General features: G+C 44.4%; 1 protein-coding gene across 1 annotated transcript; it reads left to right on the top strand.

The window, feature by feature from the left end:
* Positions 1 to 2,885: 2,885 nt before the first annotated feature.
* SNF8 (SNF8 subunit of ESCRT-II) lies at positions 2,886 to 12,484 on the top strand. The gene is made up of 8 exons (XM_083581636.1): positions 2,886 to 3,007; positions 5,998 to 6,048; positions 7,251 to 7,389; positions 8,000 to 8,104; positions 9,234 to 9,306; positions 10,376 to 10,517; positions 11,205 to 11,279; positions 11,775 to 12,484. Exons 1-8 carry the CDS (start codon positions 2,954 to 2,956, stop codon positions 11,910 to 11,912), a joined length of 777 nt encoding a protein of 258 aa, XP_083437762.1. The 5' UTR covers positions 2,886 to 2,953; the 3' UTR covers positions 11,913 to 12,484.
* Positions 12,485 to 12,871: the final 387 nt, after the last annotated feature.

Here is a 12,871-nt window from a genome sequence, read left to right as displayed (position 1 = left end):
CACTTCACAGAACACAGTAACAAAAACATCCTGTTTCCGTCACTTCCCACTCTGTAGAGTCAAAACACACACCGTCATGTGGTAGACAAAAATCCCATGACTGCAATCATGGAGCAGGAATTCTAACATTAACACCCAAGTTATTTTGGTATTAGAGGCAGAAAATGCTATGTCTATGGATATATTTCGCAACACAATAACCACAAATTCAAGAATCAACTTGCTGTCTTTTTCTGTGGGGCCACTGCACTCTGCCTGATGATAAGACTGACCATAACACCACCATAACACAAGTTGAGTCCATTTTTGTTATAGCAGTGTGCCACTAGAGGGCAATATGACAGCACATTTAACCCAGTTTCCAGAAAAGACAGGAGTGAATCATCTAAACACAACCCTATTTTATACTGCTGGCCTAAGTATATTATTCAGATGTCAGTCCTGCAGAGTTCTGTGGGACTTAGGCCTTATTAACAGCACAAACTAACCTCACCGACTCAGAAGCAAGTCCTACTGAAATTAATGGGACTTCCTCCCAGCCTGTCACAATGCCCATATCCAGTACAGTCATACCTCAGGATACAGACGTTTCAGGTTGCGTTTTTTCGAGTTACGGACCTGCCGAAACCCGGAAGTACCGGAACGAGTTACTTCCGAGTTTCGGCGGTCACGCATGCGCAGAAGCGCTAAATTACTCTTTGCGCATGCACAGACACACCGAATCGCAACCCGCATGTGCGCACCGCTGCGGGTAGCGGACGCTGCAGGTTGCGAACGTGCATCCTGCACAAATCACGTTCGCAACCCGAGCATCCACTGTAGTTTCAAAAGGAAGAGAACCGGTTTAACGAGTATCTTGGTATTTTAGTCCCATCCAGTGCAAATGATTATATAACTTTCTCCAGCATCTTTTAAATACCCCTTCTGAAATAATGTTCTGGCAATATATTAATCTGTTTATGAATGCGGGCAGGCAAAAATACATGTTAAATATTTTAATAAACAAAACACTGTTAAGTGTATGGTTTATTTTATTTTGCCAGTCAACATATTACTTTTCACTCTTGACTTCAGAAGAAAGTCATGTACTGCACTACCGTATTACAGTAATTCTTTTAAGGAGTGCTCCAAACTCTGGGCCTGTCCTGCTTTTCCTTTTTAGGGCTATTTCTGACGTAGGAAATTTTGGACCTAAATGCTTAAGGCAGCTTATCTGACCTAATGTCAGATTCTCATGTTGCAGTTCTTTTGGGGGGGGTGTTATTGGGTTGTTGTTTTTATTTTGATTAAATATATTGTGGTTTTTATGTTGATCTTTTCTTTGAACCGCCCAGAGTCCTCTGGGTATAGGGTAGTATATAAATTCAATAAATAAATAATAATAATAAATGAGGTTACATAGCTGCATAGAATAAGAACGGGGTGTCAGGTGTCTCTTTTCCAGGTTAAGTGAGGCAATAGTGTGCTCACCCACTGTCAAGTTTGGGATCCTCTCCAAATGCACGCGTTTATAAGGGTGCATGGGTAGCTCTGGGTAGCCAAGCACAGACAAGATTTACAAATTCACATACATGCATGTGTGTATAACAAATCCTAGAGGGGCCATCCTGGGAGGCTGCAAGAGATTGTAATGGGTTGCTTCGATGTCATTTCAGCAGGGATTTGAACCTATGACTCTCTCTTTTGATAACAATTTACTGCATTAATTTTTTCAAAAAAACAAAAATAAAAAATTATATAAAAACAAAGCAAAACACTACAATTATAGCAATTCAAATCATAAATCTTAACTCAATTGACTTCCCTCCAGTCCCCATCTTGGTTCCATTGTACTAGCTTGTTTGTAAAACCTTAAATTCTTAATAGGTAAAGGTAAAGGTACCCCTGCCCGTACGGGCCAGTCTTGACAGACTCTAGGGTTGTGCGCTCATCTCACTCTAGAGGCCGGGAGCCAGCGCTGTCCGCAGACACTTCCGGGTCACGTGGCCAGCGTGACGAAGCTGCTCTGGCGAACCGGCACCAGAGCAGCACATGGAAACGCAGTTTGCCTTCCCGCTATAAAGCGGTACCTATTTATCTACTTGCACTTAAGGGTGCTTTCGAACTGCTAGGTGGGCAGGAGCTGGGACCGAACGACGGGAGCTCACCCCGCTGCAGGGATTCGAACCGCCGACCATGCGATCGGCAAGTCCTAGGCGCTGAGGTTTTACCCACAGCGCCACCCGCGTCCCTAAAATTCTTAATAGCCCAATCTTAAAACCTTATTCCTCTTAAAACAAGTGACTTTTGAAAGCTCTACTAATGTAAAAATATATACACAACCCTTAGAAAGTATGCATTAAACATTTCCATTTGTTAAAAAAGAAAAACAATATCCTCTTTTGGGGGGGGGTATAAAAAAAACTATGATTTAAATGTTGCGAGTCCAGCACTCTATCTGCCATGCCACCCTGAAAATATGCGAATTTTCATTTGAAGAATTTGAAGAAGTATCTGAAGAAGTGTGCATGCACGCGAAAGCTCATACCAATAACAAACTTAGCTGGTCTCTAAGGTGCTACTGGAAGGAATTTTTTATTTTGTTTCTCATTTGGGAATTGGCGTCTCTAATTATTGGGGACATTTCAGCACCAGATGGGAGGGGGAAATGCCCCCACCCCCAAAAAAACCCCACCCCGCATTCTCCCAGAATAAAGGTGGCAACCCTACCCGTGTCCCCCCCCCCCCGCCGCCCGCAGCCCTCCAAAGGCAGCCACGGGACTCCCTGGGCGAGCTCTCCAGTGGGAAGGCAGAAGCACCGACCCAAAAGAAGCTTCCTTCCTGTCGCGCACTGATGACGTAGAGGTTTCTCTAATGTGCTTAATAACGCCTTCCCCCCCCCGCCCCCCAAATCCACTCCCTTTCCACCATCTCCCTAAAGAGGCTCGAGCCCGGACGCCGCTCGCTGGCAGCAATGCACCGCCGGGGAGTCGGGGCCGGGGCCATCGCCAAGAAGAAGCTGGCCGAGGTCAGGCTTCTTTTCCTCCCTCCTTCTTCTTCCTCCTCCTCCTCCAGCTGGTCTTCCTTTCATTCCCGTCCTGCTCGCTTGCTGTCTTCCCCCCACCGCCAGCCCAGCCTTTGTAGGAGGGGAGGGGGCTGCATCTCCACCTACGAGGCGAAGAGGCTGCAGTTTGCGCCTCCTGCCACTCCCCGGGAAGCTCTTTCGCCCTTACCAGTGTCGGATTTACGTATAATAATAATAATAATAATATTTTTTTTATTTATATCCCGCCCTCCCCAGCCAAGACCGGGCTCAGGGCGGCTAACAACCAATAATAAAAACAAGTTGATTAAAATACAATTTAAAGATTAAGATACAACATTAAAACAATTCGGGAGCAATCTCATCATAGGAGGAGAAAGGAAAAAGAAAAAGGGGGAGGGAATCAAACAGATTCTGAGCCAGAGGCCAGGTGGAACAACTCTGTATAAGCTAAACAAGTTATAGCTTAGGGCCCCACTCTCTTGGGGGCCCCCAAAAAAATTAAACCACACACCTGGATGTGCATTTCCAAAATATAAGAAAGGGGTCAGCAAACTTTTTCAGCAGGGGCCCGGTCCACTGTCCCTCAGACCTTGTGGGGGGGCCGGACTAAGAGGGGGGAATGAACAAATTTTTATGCCCCACAAATAACCCAGAGATGCATTTGAAATAAAAGCACACATGCTAGTCGTGTAAAAACACCAGGCAGGCCCCACAAATAACCCAGAGATGCATTTTAAATAAAAGCACACATCCTAATCATGTAAAAACACACTGATTCCCGGACCATCCGCAGGCCGGATTGAGAAGGTGATTGGGCCGGATCTGGCCCCCGGGCCTTAGTTTGCCTACCCATGATATAAGATAAAAAACAAATAAAATAAAGCCTACATACAGCAACAGTGTTTGGTGTTGTGTAGGCTCCGGTGATGTAAATTGTGTTTCTAAAGAAACTTTTGTTATTGCCACATGTGTTTGCATTATTAAGTTTGTTATGCATGAAAAATCATTTTATGTTAGAGCTTAATAATTTTTTCACTATGAATATACTTCTTAATTGTATTTCAACAATTATTTTGATAAAATACATATTTTGTTACGTGCGAATGGCTTTAGATACCTGTGAGGTCCATAAATTACCATATAGCATATATTCAACAACAAAAACAGCGACAGTTTGTTGTTGACAAAGGGCAGCTGGACATATAAAGGGCCCATTACCTTCAGTAGCTTAGGGCCTCATCAAACCTAAATCCGGCCCTGCTTCAACCCCAGACTGGGCAAGGGGTGGTGGTGGAGAAACACACTTTGCACGTGCTCAGAGGCATTTCTCTTCAGTCCCATTGCCCATTATTGTATCCTGCAGCTGGCAGGGATCACCCCAGGCATTCGCTGCTGCTGCTTCTCTCGATCTGCTGCACTTCTCGCTTAAACTAGGGCTCCCTGGCTTCTTAAAATCCCTTGCTGGAATTTGCCTCCTTTGCGCTTTTGTCTGATGAGACAGGAAGAGAAGAAGAATCTTTATTTGCATCAGTCACTAGCCATAGCAATAAAATAAAATGTACTGAAGATATGTGTCCCTGCTTCAGGAGAACGATGAAGCAGGGATGGGAGACTTGTGGCCATGGGCGTAGCCGAGGGGGTGCAGGGGGGCAGCTGCACCTCCTCCAAAATAATCAAAACCAATACAAATTTGAGGTTCTGCCTCTCCCCCCCAACTAAAGCCCAACTAAATCCATGCTTGTGACCCTTGGGATATTGTTGGACTGCATGTACCATTGGCACCAGCGAATGCTCCAATGATGGGAATTGTAGTCCAAAGTCATGTGGTGGGCCACAGGTTTTCCCTTTGCTCCTGTAAGGTAAGCATTATCCTCCATTTTGCAGATGTGGAGACTGAGGCTAGGAGAGAGTGGTTTGCCTCAGGGAGATTGAAACTTCCTGGTTCGTAGCTCAGTCTCTTAGCAGCTAAGCTACACAAGCTCTTGACAACTTGTGCAGTAGTTATTTTTCGGTTCCAGTAGAGGCTAATGGAGCATCCCTTCTAGCATTTCTCTGATGAAAATAGGGATGTCGTATTCAATAATAATAATAATAGTAATAATAATAATAATAATAATAATAATTAATGATAATTTTATTTTTTACACCCCACCCACCTGGCTGGGTTGCCCCAGCCACTCTGGGCTGCTTCCAACATATATAAAAACATAATAAAACCTTAGAAACTTCCTTATACAGGCCTGCCTTCAGATTTCTTCTGTGTAGTTACTTCCTGTATTTCCTTGACATCTGATGGGAGGGCATTCCAGAAGGCAGGTGCCACTACCGAGAAGGCCCTCTTCTTGGTTCCCTGTAACTTCATTTTTCACAGTGAGGGAACCGCCAGAAGGCCCTCGGAGCTGGACCTCTGTCTCTGGGCTGAACAATGGGCGTGGAGACGTTCCTTCAGATATGCAGGGCCGAGGTTGTTCAGGGCTTTAAAGGTCAGCGCCAACACTTTGAATTGCGCACAGAAACCATTTGAATTGTGCTCTTAGGAAGCTGGAACAGGCAGAATTGCAGCTTGCTGGCCTTCAAGAGAAGGGAGAGTTGCTCCGCTTTGGTGCTACAACTTAAGACAGCCGAGTCTTGGGTGCTTGCCAAACAATCCTGTGGACAGGGTATTCTCATAAGAGCATAAGATGAGTATGCTGGATCAGACCAATGCCCCATCTAGTCCAGCATCCTGTTCTCACAGTGGCCAACCAGAGCCCATGCCAAGCCTGCAAGCAGGGCATGAACACAACAGCGCTCTGCCCAGCCACAATTCCCAGCAACTGGCATTTAGAGGTATCCTTCCTCTGACAATGGAAGGAGAACGTAGCCATTGTGGCTCCCATAATGATGTTTAAGAATCAGAGATGCACATCCAGGAGGGGGGAATGGCTTATATATCACTGTGTGTCTTATCACCACTTTTTTTTCCTTTGTAGGCCAAATACAAGGAACGTGGGACAGTTTTGGCTGAAGACCAATTAGTCCAGGTGAGATGAGGAAACACCAAGGTGTTGTTGTTGTTGTTATTACTATTACTATTACTATTACTATTATTTTATTTTATTTTATTATATTATATAAATTTTTTATTAAATTTTCTGTTTTACAATTTAGAATATTCATTTAGACAACCTTAAGGTATCAATGACTTCCCTTCTTCTCTTTCCCTGGTTCATTTTGCATAGCATAAAATCCCTGCATATTTTATATAAACTAAACCTTTCAGTATTCCATTGTTACTTCCATCAAAACTTATTTACGCTGTTGAATTTATCTTAATGCTGCCAACGTTTTCAAGTACACAATATCCCCCATATATCCAGTAAACATTTTCCAATCTTTTTTAAAAGAGTGTTCTTCTGTTCTCTTATTCTGTAAGTTAGATCCACAAGCTGCATATATTCCATCTGCTTAAGTTGCCATTCTTCTTTGGTTGGGACCTCGCTCGTTTTCCATTTTTGGGCTAATGAAACACAGGACGCCATAGTGGTGTACATATGAATAACCTTTTTTGACACCTGGGAATTTCCATCTGAATTATCCCCAACAAAAAGGACTCTGGTTTTTTTGGAAAGGTGCTTTTAAACATTTTTTTCAGTTCATTATAAATTATTTCCCAATACACTTTTACCCTTTTACAGGTCCACCACATATGAAAGAACGTTCCCTCGACCTCATTACATCTCCAGAGATGTAATGAGGAAACACCAAGGTCTGATCTTAGCGTTAAAAGGAGGGCCACTGCAAAATGTGTGAATCTGAAAAGCTCTTGTATGAGCCTAGGCTTCTATACATGATGCACATTATCAGCCCGTGGTTCCCATTGTCACAGGGTGTTGCGCTGATCAGGGGGAACCAACAGCTTGGAGAAATGAATAGAAAAAAACATAGGTGATATGTCTGTTGATGGGTATATGATATGCAGCAAGTTTTCACCAGTGGATGGGACACGGAGATGGATAACCCATTGGCTTAATCCCAGCATTAGTCTTCAACCTATTAAGAAGACAGCGCTGGAGCAAAAAAGCTTTGCCATAAATCGTTTCTTTGTGGTAATGGCGACAGAGAGTTGTCCCTTATGAAACATCAGTCTGTTCTAGGTCTCAAAGGTATATTTCGAATTAGTAGCCTTTCAAAGCAGATCGTTTTAACTCTGTTTCTTTTTTCTATCCTCTGGCTTCGTTTACAGATGTCCAAGCAGCTGGATACATTTAAAACTAACCTCGAAGAGTTTGCCAGCAAACACAAGCAAGAGATCCGTAAAAACCCACAGTTCAGAGTCCAGTTCCAGGACATGTGTGCAACGATTGGGGTTGATCCCCTAGCCTGTAAGAAATGGGGGAGGCAGGGATTTAGGGGGTGGGGAGAAGCAGGGTGAGGAAGGGTTTCTGCAGAATCTGCTGGTCTTTCTTTGGTGCTTCGATCTTCCGTGTTTCCGTTAAAAATAAAAAAAAGGAGTGGCATTGTTTCTCAAATCAAAAAAGAGTTATCACAGTATAAGTTGTAAGCCCTCTGAGGAGGGATCATTTTATCCATACTCTGCCTTCCCAAGCCATGTTGCTATTGGGAGTGGACTGTGGGCCTGTCTATATCTCCTTATCCCCAACCTGTCCTTGCTCAGAGGCAAGTTAAATTTACAGTCAGTAAGAAGGAGAATTGGATGAGCGTAAAGAACTTTCCATGGACTTCTCCCTGCCAAATGGAAAACCACTCCCAATGAAATGTTCCAAAAATCATGGATAGGGAAGGCAGAGAACAGGTCTTGTCCCCTTTGAATTCTGACACTTGCCAGACTAGGAAGTTCCTTTGCCTTTGTCTTTATTTTAAAAAATCTAAACTTGCAAAATTGGGTCCTTGAGAGTCTAAAATAATAATAACACAGCGTTCTTTTTTTGTCTTTCATATATTCATATCCATATTTCATTCCCTCTTCCGCAGCTGGCAAAGGATTCTGGTCAGAAATGTTGGGTGTTGGAGATTTTTACTACGAGCTTGGCGTTCAGATTATTGAAGTCTGTCTAGCCCTAAAGCACAGAAATGGAGGTGAGGATAGTTTCCAATCTTCACAGGTGTGTGTGTGTGTGTGTGTGTGTGTGTGTGTGTGTGTGTGTGTGTTTGCAGTTCTCTCTAATGCCTGCCTGCCACTCCGAATGGGTGGCCGGTATCTGTGACCATGTATCCTGGCCATGCTAGTCCAGCCCCCTAAAAACATTAACACAACTCTGAGCGTAAATCCCACTGTGTTTAGTGGGTCTTATTTCTTGGTAGTTGTGCATAGAATTTCATGCGTCAGTAAGAGTAAGACTCTTACTATGGAGGAAGCCGCCTTGAACTCAGGGGAGGGACCTATGGCTGCGCTGGCTGGGGCTGATGGGAATTGTAGTCCAAAATACCAGGAAAGTGCCAGGTTGGGGAAAACTAGTGTATAGGATTGCAACCTTTTATATATACAGTTGTACCTTGGAAGTCGAACGGAATCCTTTCCGGAAGTCTGTTTGACTTCCAAAACGTTCATAAACCAAAGCGCGGCTTCCGATTGGCTGCAGGAAGCTCCTGCAGCCAATCGGAAGCCGTAGAAGCCCCGTTGGATGTTCGACTTCCAAAAATAGTTCACAGACTGGAACAGTCACTTCCGGGTTTGCAGAGTTTGGGAGCCAAAATGTTTGAGAACTATGCTGTTTGAAAACCAAGGTACGACACTCTGTGTGTGTGTGTGTGTGTGTGTGTGTGTGTAATTTTTATTGAATTTTCTGTTTTACAATTTAAAATACTCACTTTACATCCTTAAGATATCAATGACTTCCATTCTTCTCTTTCCATGGTTCATTTTACATATCATAAATCCCTGCATGTTTTACAAAAACTATACCATTCAGTATTCCATTATTGCCTCCATCAAAACTTGTTTACACTGTTGAATTTATCTTAACGCTGCCGGCGTTTTCAGCTGTGCACAACTATTTCCCATATATTCAATAAACTTTTCCAATCTTCTTAAAACGTATGTTCTTCTCGTTCTCTTATTCTATATGTTAAGTCTGCAAGTTGTGCATATTCTGTCAACTTAAGTATAGGATTGCAACCTTAGCCTGCTAACATATTGGGTTGGATTCAAATTCCTTGTATACATGGCTGTGTGTTAACATGCTTCTTGCTTCCTCATTCCCGCTAGGGCTGATAACACTGGAAGAACTTCACCAGCAAGTGCTCAAGGGGAGAGGAAAATTTGCGCAAGACGTCAGCCAGTAAGCTTTGCTTTGGAGACTGCACTGCAGTGGGGGATGTAATATGTTTTGCGTCACTTTGCATAATTAGTTGTGGCTGCCGAAGGTTCACTGGCAATGTCTGGGGTAATGAAGCAGAGCTGCCCACCAGAAATAATTAAATCAGTTGTGCACATTGACAAGTGCAGAAGTACTGTTTTTGGGGGACAGGGTGCGGGTGGGTATGGAGGACTCCCTGGTCCTGAATGGGGTAACTGCCCCTGAAGGACCAGGTGTGTAGCCTGGGAGTCATTTTGGACTCACAGCTGATGGAGGCGCAGGTCAATTCTGTGTCCAGGGCAACTGTCTACCAGCTCCATCTGGAATGCAGGCTGAGACCCTACCTGCCCATGGACTGCCTTGCCAGAGTGGTGCATGCTCTGGTTATCTCCCGCTTGGACTACTGCAATGCACTCTACGTGGGGCTACCTTTGAAGGTGACCTGGAAACTATAACGAATCCAGAATGTGGCAGTGAGACTGGTCACTGGGACTGGCTGCCGGGACCACATCACACTGGTCCTGAAAGACCTACATTGGCTCCCAGTACGTTTCTGAGCACAATTTAAAGTGTTGGTGCAAATCTGTTTAAGGGCTGCCTTCAGATGTCTTCTAAAAGTCAGATAGTTGTTTATTTCCTTGACATCTGATGGAAGGGTGTTTCACAGGGCAGGCACCACTACCAAGAAGGCCCTCTGCCTGGTTCCCTGTAGCTTCACTTCTCGCAATGAGGGAACTGCCAGAAGGCCCTTGGAGCTGGACCTCATTGTCCAGGCTGAACGATGGGAGTGGAGACGCTCCTTTAGGTATATAGGACTGAGGCCGTTTAGGGCTTTAAAGGTCAGCACCACCACTTTGAATTGTGCTCGGAAAGAAAAGAAAAGAAAACTCTGTTTCTCAGGTAACTCATTTCTGCACCCAGTGCTATGTTTTGTAGCTTTTCTGTGCTTCCACTGAATCACAGCATAATGCACACCTTGTTGGACATGGTTGAAGGTACTGATGCGCCGAGACCATCCTTTGCTCTGACTCTTCTTTCCCTGGCTCCTCAGAGATGACCTCATCCGGGCAATTAAGAAGTTGAAAGTTCTAGGAAACGGCTTTGGGATCCTTCCTGTTGGTGGGACCTACCTGATCCAGTCTGTGCCGGCTGAACTAAATATGGACCATACGGTTGTGATACAACTTGCTGAGGTACCCATGCCAAGTTGACTCAGTTTCTGCTATTATTCCAGGGGTTGATTAACAGTTCTTGTGCTGAGCTTTCAATTCCTTGCCTATACAGTCGTACCTTGGAAGTCGAACAGAATCCGTTCCAGAAGTCTTTTTGACTTCCAAAATATTCAAAAACCAAATCGCAGCTTTGCTCCTGTAGCCGATCAGAAGCCGCAGAAGCCCCATCAGATATTCGGGTTCCAAAAAGAACGTTCACAAACCAGAACAATCACTTCTGGGTTTGCGGCGTTCGGGAGCCAAAACGTCCGAGTTCCAGGGCATTTGGGATCCAAGGTACGACTGTATGTGTGTGTGTTTCATTGACATCCTTATGGTCACCCATAGTTCACTGGCCTCTATTGGGAGACAGAAGGGCGGGGGGAGCTCCACCATTCCTCCTCAATCTGGTCCTCTTCAGTCCAGTCCCTGACAAGCGGACATTGCTTCTTCCTAGTCAGAAGCCCTTCCTAAACTTCTTTTCCAACCCCCCATGCTGAGGGCATGACCCTGGGTCATTTTGCAGGTGTAATCTACCCCTGAAGTCTTAAGTCCTTGCTTACAAGATGGTGTGCGTTGAACGTCTCCTTGTTGTTTTTAGTGTTGGCTGGGCTTTTCTGATGAGTGACCTGTTTTGAAATTGCCTCCTTTCTTTACTCTCCGTTTCAGAAAAAGGGGTACGTGACCATCAGCGAGATCAAGTCGAGTTTGAAGTGGGAGGCGGAACGGGCGAAGCAAGTTTTGGTATGTAAACAATGAGTTACATTATAAAAAGAAAAGAGCACCCACCTCTTGGCAGCTAGGAAAGTGAAATATTGCATTAGAAGTTGTGTAGGTTAGGCAAAAGTGCGTATCATTATACATGTTTGCTTGAAACTAAATGTTGCAGCATGGAGTCTTCTCTGTTGAGGATTCTAAGCTACCCATTCCATGAACCCTCCTGCAAATTTCTGTTTCTTCCCCAACAGTAAGTCAACATTCTGTGGCCACTGAGCATGCTCAGTCCTCCCCCCGTTCTAGGGTTTCCCCCCTACAAAGCTCAGGGTTCCCCAAGCCTGCTCCTGGGAGAGTCCTGTTGCACTCAGTTCCTGCATCTGGTTGGCTACTGTGAGAACAGAATGTTGGACTAGATGGGCTTAGTTCTTCGTACGTTCTCCTGCCTGCATTGTATTGGGGGGAAAGTGCAAAACCACTTGTGATAGCCCTCCTCTCCAAATAATAATCTGTGGCTTTTTGCAGGATCACTTGCTGAAAGAGGGCATGGCGTGGCTCGATACACAAGCTCCAGTGGAACCACAGTACTGGCTACCTGCCCTCTTCACAGAGCTTTACTCTCAGGAAATCACACCGGAAGAAGCGAAGGAAGCTTTGCCTTGACAGCCGAACAGGGGACTGATTTATCTGGACATTTTCCTTTAAATGGGATGACACTTTTTGCATTCACATGATAAAGCTGAGTCACATCGAATGCCTATATTCTCTCTCTCCTCCTGCCCCAAGTCTTTAGAAGAAAACGTCTGTGTTACCAAACACTGCCAAGCAGGTATATTTAACACTGATTTTGGTGCTTCTGCACGATGGAGAGACTAATTTCGTTAGCAAGCTGTTAGTCCTCATGACTGGAAAGGTGTGAATGTGGGTTTTTCTTTCTCCTTGAAGACTTAGAAAGTGGAGAGGATTGGAGTCAATGTATGTGCTGTAAGCGTCTCTCCCTCCTTTCCCCCATTTCCTAATTACATCGTTGTATACTTGATTTAACTCTGTGTACACTGGTTGCCTTCCCTAGTAAGGGTTCCTTGTCTATCTTGCAATAAGGTGAGAGAACCCCATCTTTAAATGGTGAAACAGCCAAGATTCTATACTGTTCCTTACTGGGGCTTTGGGAAAGGGACCAAATAATTTTACTATTCTGTACATTCTCTCATGCCCCATTACAGTGTTGAAATCGTCCTCAGTTTGTGTTTCTTAAAAAGCCAGTTTCTAGTCCTGCGATGACAGGGCTTTAAAATTATTTGAATTATTGGAGTCTAGCAGCTCTAGATGTATTTTCAAATTCTGTCATCTCCACAACCAGGAAGACAAGAGGATGGGGACAGGAAGAGAATTGCTTGTACCTTTGTATAGTGAAATCTACTCACTTTTATTCTTTGCAAATGCAGTAATGTGGATTTCACGCAACTGCCTTAAGATTTTTCCCTGTGTCGTTATTGTGAACAACCTAGAAATCTCACTGGGCATTTGAAGAGCTCTTTCATCCACTTACGCAGAGAAACACCTAGGGCCAAGATTCCACCTTAGGCTTTGTGGTTACAGGTATAAAAATCACCTGTGTGTGT

The sequence above is a fragment of the Podarcis filfolensis genome, assembly GCF_964270895.1.
Source record: "Podarcis filfolensis genome assembly, chromosome: 13".
Lineage (NCBI taxonomy): Eukaryota > Metazoa > Chordata > Lepidosauria > Squamata > Lacertidae > Podarcis > Podarcis filfolensis.
This window is presented reverse-complemented; position numbering and strand designations above follow the sequence as displayed.